At 43.1% G+C, this 17,521-nt stretch overlaps 1 protein-coding gene across 1 annotated transcript in view; it reads right to left on the bottom strand.

Moving 5' to 3' along the window:
• LOC306789804 (arf-GAP domain and FG repeat-containing protein 1-like) overlaps positions 1-17,419 on the bottom strand; it is a 17,910-nt gene extending 491 nt beyond the window's left edge. The window contains exons 1-22 of the mRNA XM_079285873.1: positions 17,149-17,419; positions 15,176-15,269; positions 14,774-14,889; positions 14,125-14,263; positions 13,854-14,010; positions 13,607-13,714; positions 13,102-13,237; positions 12,643-12,710; positions 12,428-12,520; positions 12,060-12,218; positions 11,521-11,615; positions 11,302-11,335; positions 5,293-5,372; positions 3,910-4,092; positions 3,639-3,795; positions 3,392-3,499; positions 2,887-3,022; positions 2,428-2,495; positions 2,213-2,305; positions 1,845-2,003; positions 1,306-1,400; positions 1-1,120 (exon numbers count right to left, since the gene is read on the bottom strand). The exon at positions 1-1,120 is cut by the window's left edge and continues 491 nt beyond it. Coding sequence (XP_079141999.1) covers positions 1,064-1,120; positions 1,306-1,400; positions 1,845-2,003; positions 2,213-2,305; positions 2,428-2,495; positions 2,887-3,022; positions 3,392-3,499; positions 3,639-3,795; positions 3,910-4,092; positions 5,293-5,372; positions 11,302-11,335; positions 11,521-11,615; positions 12,060-12,218; positions 12,428-12,520; positions 12,643-12,710; positions 13,102-13,237; positions 13,607-13,714; positions 13,854-14,010; positions 14,125-14,263; positions 14,774-14,889; positions 15,176-15,269; positions 17,149-17,315 — 2,502 coding nt within the window. The 5' untranslated portion in view covers positions 17,316-17,419 and the 3' untranslated portion in view covers positions 1-1,063. The remainder of the gene's footprint in view (positions 1,121-1,305; positions 1,401-1,844; positions 2,004-2,212; positions 2,306-2,427; positions 2,496-2,886; positions 3,023-3,391; positions 3,500-3,638; positions 3,796-3,909; positions 4,093-5,292; positions 5,373-11,301; positions 11,336-11,520; positions 11,616-12,059; positions 12,219-12,427; positions 12,521-12,642; positions 12,711-13,101; positions 13,238-13,606; positions 13,715-13,853; positions 14,011-14,124; positions 14,264-14,773; positions 14,890-15,175; positions 15,270-17,148) is intronic.
• Between the last annotated feature and the right edge of the window lie 102 nt (positions 17,420-17,521).

Raw genomic sequence — 17,521 nt, forward strand, 5'->3', positions numbered from 1 at the left:
GTCTGGTAAACCTGGCATATCCCGTCAAGAGGACAAGTCACCCACAACCATGTGAAGAACTAGTGCACTTATTTTGACGCAACCCAATTTGGGTCACACACACAACCCTGAAGCTTTCTTAAGTCTTTTGTCTTCACCATATTCCTAAAATGTAGCGTATATCTGAAAGCAGAAGAGAGGTCACTTAAAGAATATTTAACAATTTACCAATATTTATAGATTAGGAGGGGTAACAGGAGACAGAAATACTCTCTTCTCTTTCCACCATTTGTGCTCTGGTAGACATGTCTGTCCCTTTAGATAGTGGCCTAAAACAATCTGAAATCTATGCTGGCTACATATTCAAGGAGGTGACCCTGGTTTCAAATTTTTAAAAAGCCTGACGCTTTTTTCCACTATTTCACATATATTGGCAATAATAATAAAAGGATGTCTAACAGCCCCGGATCAATGCTGTATCCCATCCACCTGCTTGGGATATTACTCTAATTTAACCATACACGGTTTGGGTTACAGGCAACTTGTAAGTTAATAAAAGGACAGTTTTGCACTTTAGTTCCAGTAAAAGCACAATGATGCTAAAATAACAAAAATAAATCCCTTTTGAAAATGACATACCTGCATCGTCATAGTTGCTTCAAACCAGAGAGCGTGGATTTGATTACAACCAGAGAATAATCTCGTCTATGCCCTTACCTACGTAGATAGTTTGTAGTGGGTTTCCATAAGGTGTGTGTATACTCAGCCTTTGTTATACAGAACATGTACTTAATTGTGATTACAAATGATGATATGCACAGAGCTTACAGTCATAAACAAAAAAATAAAAAGCATATAATGTATTGTATATAGTCCAACCCGTTCCCCCCCCATAACAGTCCCTTCGTCTTTAATATAGTCCTTTGTGTTCCTTCATAGTGTTGTAAACTTTTTTTTATGAAAAAAATAAAATAAAAAATGTAAGTTCTTGAAAAAAGATGCACTGCCACTAATTGCATGACAGAAGGTATGCGTTGAATATGTGCTGCATGCTGCCCTCTGGTGGCAAAGACTGGGAGTTGTGCTACAGGAATGGGTTGGTTGAACCCGCTGAAGGGAATGACCCAACCGGGCCTCCAGCCTGAAAGGAGAGAGGTAATGAGAGTTAAGACACCAACAGAACTGAAACAATTATCTCTTCAAAATAAATGTTATAAATAGAGCTGTGAAATCAATCAGTACAGTTGTTTTTTTTAAACTGATAAAGATAAGCCCCACCCAGTACATCCATTATTTCCTTCTTTAACACAAGAAGTTCATGCTCACCATGAATGGGTTATTGGACAAGCCAGGGCCAACCATGGGCTGCCCAAAGGGCGTCATGGACGGCTTGTTCTGACCGTAGACTGGGAATGCAGGGCCTAGGGGTGACACAGAGAAAGGGATTTACAGGTTGAGTCTGCTCTCTCCAGCAGTTAAGCATTGTGTGATGATAACATTTCATTGCAACCGTTATATCAACAGGTCGTAAAGAGTCAAAGATACACAGAACTAAATTATGAGGGACTAAAACAGTAAAAAGAAAGCCAAGCATGTCAGATTGCATTCAGGTGTGAATCGAGCTTTATGTCGGGTTTGTTCACTGTGGTTCTGGTCCACAGCTTTGTACAGAGCAGAACCCTAAAGCTTTGTACCCTAAATGCAACCTTTTATCACTGTGCAGTAGCTGCCACTGATACGTCTTACTTTGAAATAACTCCCAATACAAATGGTCATCATGTAGATAAAGAGAACATAAAATGCTGCACGTGGCCTGACTCACTGACAAGTACTGCACAGGAGGAACAGGGTAAGAGGCCACTAACCATTGGACTGAGGGTGGTAGGCCCCAGGTTGAGAGTAAAGGATGGGAGCCTGGCCGGGGAATTGCTGCTGGAAGTTTCCGCTGAAACTGGTCGGGAGGCAGTAGGAAGACGCGTTCCCAAAGCCAGCGGGCATGCTCATAGAGCCAGTGCCAAACGAGGCTATGAGACACATGCAGTGTGTGTGTACACAAATGCACAAACACACAAACACACACACGACAGGAGTAAATTCTACATTTGTTGGCAAACCACAAAGCTACTTGGCAATGTAACTGGGTTGCATCAAAGCAACAGAAACGTTGAATTAAAAATGTGCCTTGTTGAATACACTCAGCTTTAAATGCACACACACACACACACACACACACCTGCAGCTGGAGCTCTGCCATTGGCCTGGAAAGGGTTGATGGCCATCTCCGGAGCAACAGCTGCAGCAACAAAGGGATTTGTGGATGGGACGGCTGGATGAAATGCAGGAGGAATTTGCTAAATGAGTCTTCAATTTACGTGTATAAAAATGTACAGCTCTGAAAATATATCGTCACACTGTGTGCGCCGCTGGAGTAGTAATCACTATAGCCACCTCCAAAGCCAGGCTGCATGCTGGGTAACACAGGTGGATTCTGGGCTGGTGATGAACCAAATATGTTCCTGTAAAGAAATAAAAGAAATGTTATTACGCCAGTTAAATACATGCAGTACGCATGGCAGGCATTAATAAACCGTGAGAACGGATTCACTGATATTGTGAACCTTTTTACAGGCTTTTTTCGTTTCAAACCAGTTGTGAAAGGAGTTCTTATAGACACATTCTCCTGGTGTCTACGTGATCAACGCCATCCTTTCACCATGTGAGGAACATTATTCAACAACACACGTTACGCACTGAATTAATCAAATTCATGGATTATTGACACAGAAGTTTTCCAGGCTTTCCAGGTGCACTTTGCAGGAAATTAACGGTTTCTTGCAAAAATGTATCGGCAGTGCTATTACAATATTACTGTGTGTGTGTGTGTGTGTGTGTCTGCCCGTCTCTCACCCTGGCACACTGCTGCCTGAAGTAACAGAGGAGCTGAGCTTGTTGTCCAACTCAGCCAGAGCAGCATAGCGATCCTCTCTACGGTTGGACTGGGCAGGGATGGCACGAGACATAGATGGGATTGGCACACCTCCCCCTTTCAACAAATTTAGGAGAAAATGAAAAAAGACAGACTAATGAGACAAAGAATTAACTAAATGATTCAGGAAAAAGCATGAGGAATTGAAAGGGTGTATTGGTCTGTGCCCAGCATCACTAACAACTTATTCTGTTTTAAGATAATAAAAAATAAAACTAAAATCTTATCCAAGAGAAATGTGCTTCCATCAAGTTTTCAACAGTAGTGATAAGCAGCACACGCTCTCAGCATCTCTAGCGGATTGCTGGATACAGAAAGGGCTCGACCAGTGGACACAGTGGGTAAGAAATGAAAAAACAAATACCGAGATGAGGGTGAGTGTGTGTGGAAAGGGTGGAGGAAAGACAATGGAGGGGAGGGGGGTACCTGATGAAAAGGACTTTGAGGGGGGGGACGTGCTCAGGTGGGATGGAATTGTAGTGTTTCCAAATGCCTCAAAGTTGGCAAAGTTGGTATCTGAGTTACCCTGAGGTGCTGCAGCCATACACAAGGAAAAATGAACACATACAATGAATGTGGAAATAAAAACAATGGCAGGGCAATGCATGGGATGATGAGATACCAAAGGCTAAACACTGTATCGAGTGTGACTTTTGAGAGAAAGCTATCTTACCTGACTGGCTTGGAAAATGTGCAAAGTTGGCAAAGTTGGTGGAGCTGGAAGTGTGAGCGGATGGAGCAGCAAAGATGTCTCCTCCCAGTTCTGACAGCAAGTCAAACTTCTTCTCCTGAGCGGCGCTGTGAGCCTGGGAACGACTGAGCGCTGGTGACTGGACAGTAGCCGGGAAAAAATAATTGAGAGTTAAAGCTTTTCTCCAACCAAAAACCATTATAGATGCATATCTGTAATGGACGAATGGAGCCTCAGTGTACATCTGTGTTACCTGGCGTAGTGGGGTCTTGTTGAGCTGCAGGGTCTTGAGGGGTTGGACTTCTGGGGTACTACCAGTGCTGCTGGCTGAGGAGCCAGACACGGAGGCCTGGACACTTGCTACTGTTCTTGCCTGGTCCGGAGGGACATACCTAGGCATCCATGAAATAATACCACCACAGATGTAGAGGTAAAAACAGACACAGTACAAATAGGTAAGTAATCATTTGATTGAAATAAAAAGTAAATATATTAATCAAATGGGACCTTCCTTCACAAAGCAAATGTGCTCTCTTTCCACTGCAGTAAAAGAGCAAAGTGACATGTAGTCCGAGACAATGAAGAGCCATCAAACTAAAACATGTGGTTAACCAAATCCATAACTGCAACAGGTCTTTTGACAAAGGCAGCACTTCCCTCTCAGCACTCTTTGTTTGCATCACAGCTAATACTGCCAGCATTGTTGAATGTCCTGCAGGACTTTTGACTTTTTAGCACTCACCCCAGCATTTACCACCTTTGAGTTACATTAATTAAGACTGGATGCACATAAGTATAGTATAAGTATCAATTTACCATTTATTCAATGGATAAATTGAAATAATGTCATGACAAAACAAGACAAAATGTATCAAACAAACAAAAAAAAACCCCACCTATGGTTTAGGAGACTTACCTGATGGACCAGGTGCATCCCCGATGCAAATTTGGCCTCATTCACCACAGACAGAGCCTGGATGAAATCAAGTTTTCCAATCTATTTCTAAGTGTTTTCGGAGCCCTGGTAGTCACTACCGGAGGGGAGGGGGGTCGGTGGGGCCACAGCACCAGCGTGCTGTGGCCCCCGATGCACCTGGACCTCCACAACGCCTCCCTGGACTCTGCATCTCTGCATCTGTACAATAAAAACATGTTACTTACCTGATGGACCTGATGGTTACCTGATGGTTCTCCACGACCAACACCATACTATCAAACTCACCGACAACCTGGTAGGGACCTGTATAAGCCTGTATATACAGGCTTCATTTCAAGGTCAACCTGGGGTAACACAAAAACGTGTTACCCCAGGGAAGAGGCTTCATTTCAATCAGCCTGTATAAGCCTGTATATACAGGCTTCATTTCAATCAGCCAGAGGCCCATCCGCGCGGAGCCGAAGCCGAAGTAGGCCCACCTATGGTTTAGGAGACTCACCTGATGGACGCAACCCAGGCGCCCCGATGCACCTGGACCTCCACAACGCCTCCCTGGACTCTGCATCTCTGCATCTGTACAATAAAAACATGTTACCCCGGGAAAGAGGCAACCCAGGTGCATCGTCCCCGATGCACCTGGGTTCTCCACGACCAACACCATACTATCAAACTATCAAACTATCAAACTATCAAACTCACCGACAGCCAGGTGGGGACACTACCTATGCCCTGCAACAAGCCTGGGGCCCCTTCGCTCCCCCAGGGGCCACCTGGTCCACCTGGGGTAACACAAAAACGTGTTACCCCAGGAAAGAGGCTTCATTTCAATAAGCCTGTATAAGCCTGTACAATAAAAACGTGTTACTTACCTGATGGACCTGATGGTTACCTGATGGTTACCTGATGGTTACCTGATGGTTCTCCACGACCAACACCATACTATCAAACTCACCGACAACCTGGTAGGGACCTGTATAAGCCTGTATATACCGGCCCATCCGCGTGGAGCCGAAGCCAGGTTCCCGCCCCGAGGCCCATCCGCGCAGATCCGAGGTTCCGCACTTCTCGCCCGTGACCTGTACGCCCACCTATGGTTTAGGAGACTTACCTGATGGACCAGGTGCATCCCCGATGCAAATTTGGCCTCATTCACCACAGACAGAGCCTGGATGAAATCAAGTTTTCCAATCTATTTCTAAGTGTTTTCGGAGCCCTGGTAGTCACTACCGGAGGGGAGGGGGGTCGGTGGGGCCACAGCACCAGCGTGCTGTGGCCCCCGATGCACCTGGACCTCCACAACGCCTCCCTGGACTCTGCATCTCTGCATCTGTAGGAAAGAGGAAAGAGGCTTCATTTCAATAAGCCTGTAAAATAAAAACGTGTTACTTACCTGATGGACCTGATGGTTACCTGATGGTTCTCCACGACCAACACCATACTTTCAAACTCTCCGACAACCTGGTAGGGACAGGTCTCACCAGGGTCACATACGCATTCACGAAGTCCAAGTTCCTCTCTTGTTAGGTGACTGTGCTAGCCACAGCACCAGCGTGCCAACGGAATGCATTTGCGTTCGTGCCCTCACATGGTGGTCCGTATCCTGGCCGAGACACATCCCCGATGCACCTGGTCCTTTCAATAAGCCTGTATAATAAAAACGCCTATGGTTCTCCACGACCAACACCATACTATCAAACTCACCGACAACCTGGTAGGGACACTACTGCAACAAGCCTAGGGCCCCTTCGCTCGCCCAGAGGCCAAGCCAGGTGCTCGCCTTAGGACACCTGCGTTACCGTTTGACAGGTCTCACCAGGGTCACATACGCATTCACGAAGTCCAAGTTCCTCTCTTGTTAGGTGACTGTGCTAGCCACAGCACCAGCGTGCCAACGGAATGCATTTGCGTTCGTGCCCTCACACGCCATTCACACTCACACTCACATACGCATTCACGAAGTCCAAGTTCCTCTCTTGGCTCCGGCCGTTTGGGGCACTTACGGATCGTGTTCGCCATCTTTAACGATGTTGCCCGCGGACCACCACGTGGAGGTACGATCCAGCCGACTGCTCAATCACCCGACCGGCCTGCGCGCCATTGGTGTTTTTAATTAAACAGTCGGATTCCCCTGGTCCGCACCAGTTCTACCAGTTTTCGGCTCAACCTCTCGAAAATTTTCGCTGGTTAGCTCTTTTCTGAAAACTGAGTTTCTGTAATCGTGCGCAAGGTGGCTTGGTGACAATCTATGAAAATGGCCAAAATCGGGGGAGGGGCGAAGCGCTGAACCCGTCAGCGCTTCGCCCATTCCCCCGATTTTGACCCAAAATTGCCAAAATCGGGGGAGGGGCGAAGCGCTGAACCCGTCAGCGCTTCGCCCATTCCCCCGATTTTGACCACCTATGAAAATTACCAAGATCGGGGGAGTGGCGAAGCGCTGAACCCGTCAGCGCTTCGCCCATTCCCCCGATTCCCCCTCCGTGGCGACACTGACTTTTTATTCTTTTTTTTTGTTTTTGTGGATCTGGTATTCCCACACGCGCTATCTCCGCGAAACAAGCACGCACAGCCTCGCCCGTGACACTGAATTGTAGGTCTCATCGCCCTCTACACGCAGGTCTAGGTTGATCGGAGATGCGTTCGGCCTCACGAGGTCGGCAAAGGGCCGGAATTTCGGGGATTTGCGGGGCCATATCTCCCCGGAAATATAACGCACAGACGAGACCACCACGCCGAATTATCCGCCTTGACGTGCTCTCACTGGAGAAATTGTCAGACAAATAAACCGAGCCCCACAGCCGATGTTGGACGGGGTCAAAGTCGGCGTGTGCACCCTCGATACTCCGACGTTTGAGGGTCGTGGTTCTCGATTTTCATAGCGCTATTTTTCGAATTATTTTACAAGTTTAACTCATTTCTTTCGGTGCTTCTGGTAGTCCACATCTTCATGGTGGTTCTGCTATCACAACTTCATTTTTGGATGGTTATTTTATTCGTATTTTACAACTTAACGTTCGCGGGTCTCGGAGTACAACGGACCCAATTTCCGGGTTGCACGGGTTTAACTGGGTCCATATCTCCCCGAAAATAGAACGCACAGACGGGACAAGCCCCTTCAATTGTCGGCCTTGACGTGCTCTCACTTGAGAAATTGTCAGACAAATAAACCGAGCCCCACAGCCGATGTTGGACGGGGTCGAAGTCGGCATATGCACCCTCGATTCTTGGTTTTGGTATTCCAACTGCATTTTCATAGCGTTATTTTTCTAAGTGTTTTCCAACTTTAACTTTATTTTTCGTGGTTCTGGTATTCAAACTGTATTTTGAGATATCGTAAGTATTTTCCAACTTTTGCTTCTCGGAGGAATTAGGAAATACTTTTGCTTCCTAAACAAGTTAAACATTGAACTCATTGGCATGGCGGACAGACTTCTCATTTTGGAAGTGAGCCTCATGATTAATGGAGTTAACTCCTTGTTGAGGCACCGTGGCACCACTATAACTTTGTTTGTTTAGATTTATAGGATTTACAGGAAGACGTGTTTTCCTACAAATGAATTTAGCAGTGCTTTCAGAGGGAATGACTGACGGCTGTGTGCGTGTGGCTCTCAACTGCGAAAGCTTCTTGCATTCATGTTTTTCACATAGTGACGTTCAAGATGACAGAGCCTTCTCTTACTTGTTTTTTCTTGTTGTTGTTAAACCAACATTTGAATCAACAATATTAAAGAGAGCCTTGTCAGGACCGTATAGATGTGATTTGCTTGCTTCTATGTGGTACAGAGTAATTATCATAGAATGTATAACCTTATCATGATGAAACCTACTTAAAGCATTTATGCATTTGGATATATTATATTTTGAATATAATATATATAATATACATATATATATATATACATATATATATATACATATATATACATATATATATATATATATACATATATATATATATATATGTATACATATATATATATATATGTATATATATATGTATATATATATATATATATATATATATATATATATATGTATATATATATATATATATGTATATATATATATGTATATATATATATGTATATATATATATATATATGTATATATATATATGTATATATATATATGTATATATATATATATATATGTATATGTATATATATATATGTATATGTATATATATATATGTATATATATATATATATATGTATATATATATATATATATGTATATATATATATGTATATATATATATATATATGTATATATATATGTATATATATATATATATATATATATATATATATGTATATACATATATATATATATATATATATATATATATATACATATATACATATATATATATATATATACATATATACATATATATATATATATATACATATATATATATATATATATATATATATATATATATACATATATATATATATATATATATATATACATATATATATATATATATGATCCGACGTTAAACTCATATCAAGCAATGCTGAGGCTGCATCTATGTGTTTCGCCTGTTGTACACGCTCGACAAGTCTCTGGCACCGACTGCTGTCACGGGCCGATGAAGCTTCGGTAACCTTCTCATGTCCAAGTTTAATTTATATTTCCTTTATTAAATACTGTTCACAAACGAATTTGTAAATAAAATCACTGACCACTTATAAAGTGATCCGCACATACTCGAGTGTACTCCAAATTCCATTCCTTTATATCTCGAGAGATGCGTGACAGCCATTTCTCGCGATGTCGCTTGGATAGCTCCTTCGTGTCATTTCCTTGATGTGTAATGACCGCTGGCAAACGAAAGAATGATTTCTTGTCTCTATCAGCTCTGCTGCCACAACCAAAGACAGCACAAAAGTTCACCACCGATAGGTTATGCGACTCAGCCGTGCATGCCAGTGGCTTTGTGTGTACTCCAACATGGCCGACAGCTAAACTGTGACGTCACACCAGACCACTCCATTCTAATTGACAAGTTAAATATACACAATATTAGTAACGCCCACCAGCTTAGTCGTACCAAATAAACATTTAATATCCTCTCTGATGGAATCATCAAAACACATAGTTACACAAAGTCAAGATTGTAGTTAAAAATCTTTTAATTTATTTATACATATATTTATATATGTACACATTTTCTTACTTAATCTTGTAAAGACAAGAAACACATAGTTAGTCACTGGTGGCACAAATGAGACACTGGTTCAGTCCCAGGCTGATCCTGTAATGTAATAATCCCTCAATGAATCTGTTCCTTTTTCGCTTGCCTTAATTTAAAGCAAACAGAAAGAAGATTTGTACTCTTCATCCTGCTCTTCACTCCATAAGCTTTTTAATAAGAAAGCAAATAAGAAGACAGATGTCAAGGGAGTGTAGTGAATGCAACACAACTAACATTTCATAAATATTGTGTTTAAAGAGACCCTTCACAAAGCATACTCTGCATAGATCGAAGTGTGCGGAGATCTCTTCTCTCAGTTTGAACTCTTTGATACTTCCAGCACCTTAGTTAAGATCAAGCCAGGTGGTTATCCTGCATGAATGTTTTGTTTAAAATGTTGTACATTTATTTGTCTAGGCAGGGTCTGGTAAACCTGGCATATCCCGTCAAGAGGACAAGTCACCCACAACCATGTGAAGAACTAGTGCACTTATTTTGACGCAACCCAATTTGGGTCACACACACAACCCTGAAGCTTTCTTAAGTCTTTTGTCTTCACCATATTCCTAAAATGTAGCGTATATCTGAAAGCAGAAGAGAGGTCACTTAAAGAATATTTAACAATTTACCAATATTTATAGATTAGGAGGGGTAACAGGAGACAGAAATACTCTCTTCTCTTTCCACCATTTGTGCTCTGGTAGACATGTCTGTCCCTTTAGATAGTGGCCTAAAACAATCTGAAATCTATGCTGGCTACATATTCAAGGAGGTGACCCTGGTTTCAAATTTTTAAAAAGCCTGACGCTTTTTTCCACTATTTCACATATATTGGCAATAATAATAAAAGGATGTCTAACAGCCCCGGATCAATGCTGTATCCCATCCACCTGCTTGGGATATTACTCTAATTTAACCATACACGGTTTGGGTTACAGGCAACTTGTAAGTTAATAAAAGGACAGTTTTGCACTTTAGTTCCAGTAAAAGCACAATGATGCTAAAATAACAAAAATAAATCCCTTTTGAAAATGACATACCTGCATCGTCATAGTTGCTTCAAACCAGAGAGCGTGGATTTGATTACAACCAGAGAATAATCTCGTCTATGCCCTTACCTACGTAGATAGTTTGTAGTGGGTTTCCATAAGGTGTGTGTATACTCAGCCTTTGTTATACAGAACATGTACTTAATTGTGATTACAAATGATGATATGCACAGAGCTTACAGTCATAAACAAAAAAATAAAAAGCATATAATGTATTGTATATAGTCCAACCCGTTCCCCCCCCATAACAGTCCCTTCGTCTTTAATATAGTCCTTTGTGTTCCTTCATAGTGTTGTAAACTTTTTTTTATGAAAAAAATAAAATAAAAAATGTAAGTTCTTGAAAAAAGATGCACTGCCACTAATTGCATGACAGAAGGTATGCGTTGAATATGTGCTGCATGCTGCCCTCTGGTGGCAAAGACTGGGAGTTGTGCTACAGGAATGGGTTGGTTGAACCCGCTGAAGGGAATGACCCAACCGGGCCTCCAGCCTGAAAGGAGAGAGGTAATGAGAGTTAAGACACCAACAGAACTGAAACAATTATCTCTTCAAAATAAATGTTATAAATAGAGCTGTGAAATCAATCAGTACAGTTGTTTTTTTTAAACTGATAAAGATAAGCCCCACCCAGTACATCCATTATTTCCTTCTTTAACACAAGAAGTTCATGCTCACCATGAATGGGTTATTGGACAAGCCAGGGCCAACCATGGGCTGCCCAAAGGGCGTCATGGACGGCTTGTTCTGACCGTAGACTGGGAATGCAGGGCCTAGGGGTGACACAGAGAAAGGGATTTACAGGTTGAGTCTGCTCTCTCCAGCAGTTAAGCATTGTGTGATGATAACATTTCATTGCAACCGTTATATCAACAGGTCGTAAAGAGTCAAAGATACACAGAACTAAATTATGAGGGACTAAAACAGTAAAAAGAAAGCCAAGCATGTCAGATTGCATTCAGGTGTGAATCGAGCTTTATGTCGGGTTTGTTCACTGTGGTTCTGGTCCACAGCTTTGTACAGAGCAGAACCCTAAAGCTTTGTACCCTAAATGCAACCTTTTATCACTGTGCAGTAGCTGCCACTGATACGTCTTACTTTGAAATAACTCCCAATACAAATGGTCATCATGTAGATAAAGAGAACATAAAATGCTGCACGTGGCCTGACTCACTGACAAGTACTGCACAGGAGGAACAGGGTAAGAGGCCACTAACCATTGGACTGAGGGTGGTAGGCCCCAGGTTGAGAGTAAAGGATGGGAGCCTGGCCGGGGAATTGCTGCTGGAAGTTTCCGCTGAAACTGGTCGGGAGGCAGTAGGAAGACGCGTTCCCAAAGCCAGCGGGCATGCTCATAGAGCCAGTGCCAAACGAGGCTATGAGACACATGCAGTGTGTGTGTACACAAATGCACAAACACACAAACACACACACGACAGGAGTAAATTCTACATTTGTTGGCAAACCACAAAGCTACTTGGCAATGTAACTGGGTTGCATCAAAGCAACAGAAACGTTGAATTAAAAATGTGCCTTGTTGAATACACTCAGCTTTAAATGCACACACACACACACACACACACACCTGCAGCTGGAGCTCTGCCATTGGCCTGGAAAGGGTTGATGGCCATCTCCGGAGCAACAGCTGCAGCAACAAAGGGATTTGTGGATGGGACGGCTGGATGAAATGCAGGAGGAATTTGCTAAATGAGTCTTCAATTTACGTGTATAAAAATGTACAGCTCTGAAAATATATCGTCACACTGTGTGCGCCGCTGGAGTAGTAATCACTATAGCCACCTCCAAAGCCAGGCTGCATGCTGGGTAACACAGGTGGATTCTGGGCTGGTGATGAACCAAATATGTTCCTGTAAAGAAATAAAAGAAATGTTATTACGCCAGTTAAATACATGCAGTACGCATGGCAGGCATTAATAAACCGTGAGAACGGATTCACTGATATTGTGAACCTTTTTACAGGCTTTTTTCGTTTCAAACCAGTTGTGAAAGGAGTTCTTATAGACACATTCTCCTGGTGTCTACGTGATCAACGCCATCCTTTCACCATGTGAGGAACATTATTCAACAACACACGTTACGCACTGAATTAATCAAATTCATGGATTATTGACACAGAAGTTTTCCAGGCTTTCCAGGTGCACTTTGCAGGAAATTAACGGTTTCTTGCAAAAATGTATCGGCAGTGCTATTACAATATTACTGTGTGTGTGTGTGTGTGTGTGTCTGCCCGTCTCTCACCCTGGCACACTGCTGCCTGAAGTAACAGAGGAGCTGAGCTTGTTGTCCAACTCAGCCAGAGCAGCATAGCGATCCTCTCTACGGTTGGACTGGGCAGGGATGGCACGAGACATAGATGGGATTGGCACACCTCCCCCTTTCAACAAATTTAGGAGAAAATGAAAAAAGACAGACTAATGAGACAAAGAATTAACTAAATGATTCAGGAAAAAGCATGAGGAATTGAAAGGGTGTATTGGTCTGTGCCCAGCATCACTAACAACTTATTCTGTTTTAAGATAATAAAAAATAAAACTAAAATCTTATCCAAGAGAAATGTGCTTCCATCAAGTTTTCAACAGTAGTGATAAGCAGCACACGCTCTCAGCATCTCTAGCGGATTGCTGGATACAGAAAGGGCTCGACCAGTGGACACAGTGGGTAAGAAATGAAAAAACAAATACCGAGATGAGGGTGAGTGTGTGTGGAAAGGGTGGAGGAAAGACAATGGAGGGGAGGGGGGTACCTGATGAAAAGGACTTTGAGGGGGGGGACGTGCTCAGGTGGGATGGAATTGTAGTGTTTCCAAATGCCTCAAAGTTGGCAAAGTTGGTATCTGAGTTACCCTGAGGTGCTGCAGCCATACACAAGGAAAAATGAACACATACAATGAATGTGGAAATAAAAACAATGGCAGGGCAATGCATGGGATGATGAGATACCAAAGGCTAAACACTGTATCGAGTGTGACTTTTGAGAGAAAGCTATCTTACCTGACTGGCTTGGAAAATGTGCAAAGTTGGCAAAGTTGGTGGAGCTGGAAGTGTGAGCGGATGGAGCAGCAAAGATGTCTCCTCCCAGTTCTGACAGCAAGTCAAACTTCTTCTCCTGAGCGGCGCTGTGAGCCTGGGAACGACTGAGCGCTGGTGACTGGACAGTAGCCGGGAAAAAATAATTGAGAGTTAAAGCTTTTCTCCAACCAAAATCCATTATAGATGCATATCTGTAATGGACGAATGGAGCCTCAGTGTACATCTGTGTTACCTGGCGTAGTGGGGTCTTGTTGAGCTGCAGGGTCTTGAGGGGTTGGACTTCTGGGGTACTACCAGTGCTGCTGGCTGAGGAGCCAGACACGGAGGCCTGGACACTTGCTACTGTTCTTGCCTGGTCCGGAGGGACATACCTAGGCATCCATGAAATAACACCACCACAGATGTAGAGGTAAAAACAGACACAGTACAAATAGGTAAGTAATCATTTGATTGAAATAAAAAGTAAATATATTAATCAAATGGGACCTTCCTTCACATAGCAAATGTGCTCTCTTTCCACTGCAGTAAAAGAGCAAAGTGACATGTAGTCCGAGACAATGAAGAGCTATCAAACTAAAACATGTGGTTAACCAAATCCATAACTGCAACAGGTCTTTTGACAAAGGCAGCACTTCCCTCTCAGCACTCTTTGTTTGCATCACAGCTAATACTGCCAGCATTGTTGAATGTCCTGCAGGACTTTTGACTTTTTAGCACTCACCCCAGCATTTACCACCTTTGAGTTACATTAATTAAGAATGGATGCACATAAGTATAGTATCAATTTACCATTTATTCAATGGATAAATTGAAATAATGTCATGACAAAACAAGACTAAATGTATCAAACAAACAAAAAAAAATCTATAAGTTTATGTTACCATCTTTTCTTTTCATATTTTTCCTGAAGGAACTCTTTTACTTTCTGTGGTTCTCGGAAATCTGGAACAACTAATGTCCTGTCGTCATAGAGGCCCAACCAGATGTGTTTACAGACCTACAGGGGGGGCAGAGGAATGAGGAGAGTGGGAGGTAAGGAGAGGATTGGGGTGGGGGTGGTGGCAGAGCCGGGAGAGAGGTGAGAGAAAGTGGAAGGGAAGGGGGGAGGGGATGACAAGAAATGGGAGGAGAAACAAAGTGGGGCGAGAGGAAAGCCAATAAAGTTGACTATGCAGGGTTCAGAAAAATGCCACGATGCTTTAGAATGACTTTAAAAATATTGTTTAACGATGTGGAATACGGTGCGGATTCCTTGGTTGTACAGTGTGCACTGTGCTTGATACCTCATTGCTGTGTTTCTGGAGAAACTCAATTTCCTGATGTGTGAATGTGGTCATAGAGATGGACTTTACTCGGTGTGGGGGGTTCAGTCCTCGCCTGTGGGTGGAGGAGGCATTTGTTAGCTTAGGAACAAGAGACGCAGGATGCAACCCCAGTGCTGTTCATGTGATACGAGATGAGCAAACAAAAACCACAACCACACATGTATTGATCTGTTTTCCCGAATGACTTCTTTATTTTTGCCCCTTAGAAAATACGTGCATGTGTAAGCATTTGACAGACAGGTATTTACGACTAGTTAAACATTTTTAAAGATCATACATTTTGCCTTTTTGGTTTAAATCTCAAGGAATGTAATTGTGAATATGAATTCCCCCAACATCAAAATATAAAGCACACGTTAATCAAGAAATATTTGTGACTGTAAATTGATTTAGAAATGATCAAGACCTAATTGCAAACGGCCGATATTGTGCTCAGTGTTATTAGTGACAGATGGAGTCACAACTAACAGTGAATCACGGTGAATGTAAGTACAACCTGTTTTAGGAGATCACATAAAATCGAATTAAAATCATTACAATCAAGGTGTAACACGAGACATACTTGGTCAGTTTTCTCACAAAAACTAAATCATGAAGGCAAAGGACCTTCAATCTGTCACAAGATTATGGAATCACTGCTTCTTTATATACCACAAAATCACATGTTTCTGTCAAAGGGGCCTTTATCCTTAGACTCAACATATGAGGGTCCGGATGAGCTTTATTGTGAAGATGGGAGACACGGTGCAGTCAACAACTGTTGCTTCACCAGTTGCTGCTTTATGGTGGATTGGCAAAGATAAAACCTCTGTTGTAAAAATGACTCCACACCTGGGTCAGTGTTTGCCATAAGGGGATGTGGGTTCTATGGTTTGGTGACACCAATACACACCCAACCATCACCACCATGAAGGCCTGTGATGGCAGCATCATGCTGTGGGCATGGCTGCTGCAGGCCATGGAAGGTTTGTTGGCGTTGAGGATCAAATAAAGTCTGACACTCAAGACACGCCCTGGAGGAAAACCTGAAGCAATGGATACCAGGAATGGCTGAAAACCAACATTGTTAATGTCCTGATGGGGCCAAGTCAGCGTCCAGATCTCCATCCAAACCAGAATTTATGGCAGGATTTTAAAATTGCTATTCACCACAACTAGACAGAGCTTTAAGAGTTTGGCAAAGAAGGATGTACAAGACAATACATAGACTCAAGGCTGAAACTGTCATTTTAGCTAAAACGTTTTTTTTACATTGAACGCAAACACAATACACACAACTAGCTCACAATTAAAAGGGTAAATACGTCACATATATATATGACAAGAAAAACCCATTTGCCTCTGTAGCAACTAAAAGGGCAACCTCGTTAATCAGGTTCATTACCTAAATCCTGGTTATGGTGTCATCAGACAGCAGCCAAGGACGACCCACTTCCTTACTTCGTCTTTCATCTCCCACGCTGAGGGACCCACCCTGCTCCTGACTAGTAGCTGTATGACGCTTATCTAGAGGTGTGTGCGTGTGTGTCACACCGTGTCGGAGTCTCAGCTAAAGTTCAACTGGAGGAGGTTCCTCCATGACGTGCTGCTTAAATCAAATATTTGACTGTTCGGTATATGAACCTTTACGTGGGGCGTGCTAACCACGACCACATAGACAATAAGTCAGTGAAAACACCCCTCACTGCCTGCCTAAGTGTACGTCTTCTCACATTGAAGTAAAGCTTTAAACGAACTTAACTGCCGACACTACGTTACCCGGCCCAATCCAACGGCTGAGGGCAGAACCGACGTTACCTGTCCGGACTTTAACGCTAGCTAACGAGCTAACGGTACCGCCAAGGCAGCTGTGGAACAGGACACATCCACGACCGACCGCTAACGTCACTGTTAACAACAAAGAAGACACTTTAGGCCAAAAAGAAACTCACAAGATCCCAGAGCAGGTGGTACAGACGAAGGAGCCCACTGTCATGTTGACATAGGTCGGGCCGCGCTGGTCGCAGTCGAAGCATTTCCTATTCGCGGGGAGGCTAGTCATCTCCCGGAGCATCTTCAAATGAGTCTCCTCTTGCTTTCGCTTCGCATTCGTCGCCATGGCTGAAAAAACAGCGGTCTGGTATCACCGGGGGGAGGAAGTTTGGGGACCGGGGGACAGTGAGGGTGTCTTCAGGGCAGACTAGTCGGGTGCGGCAGCGGCCAGACACCTTCTGGCCCGGGGAGAGACTGGGCGACTGACAAACACTTCTTCTACACGACAAAAAAAAGGGTGAAAAAAACCGGCTTCACAAGCGCCACCTGTTG

The sequence above is a fragment of the Melanostigma gelatinosum genome (genome assembly GCF_949748355.1).
Source record: "Melanostigma gelatinosum genome assembly, chromosome: 15".
Classification (NCBI taxonomy): Eukaryota; Metazoa; Chordata; class Actinopteri; order Perciformes; family Zoarcidae; genus Melanostigma; species Melanostigma gelatinosum.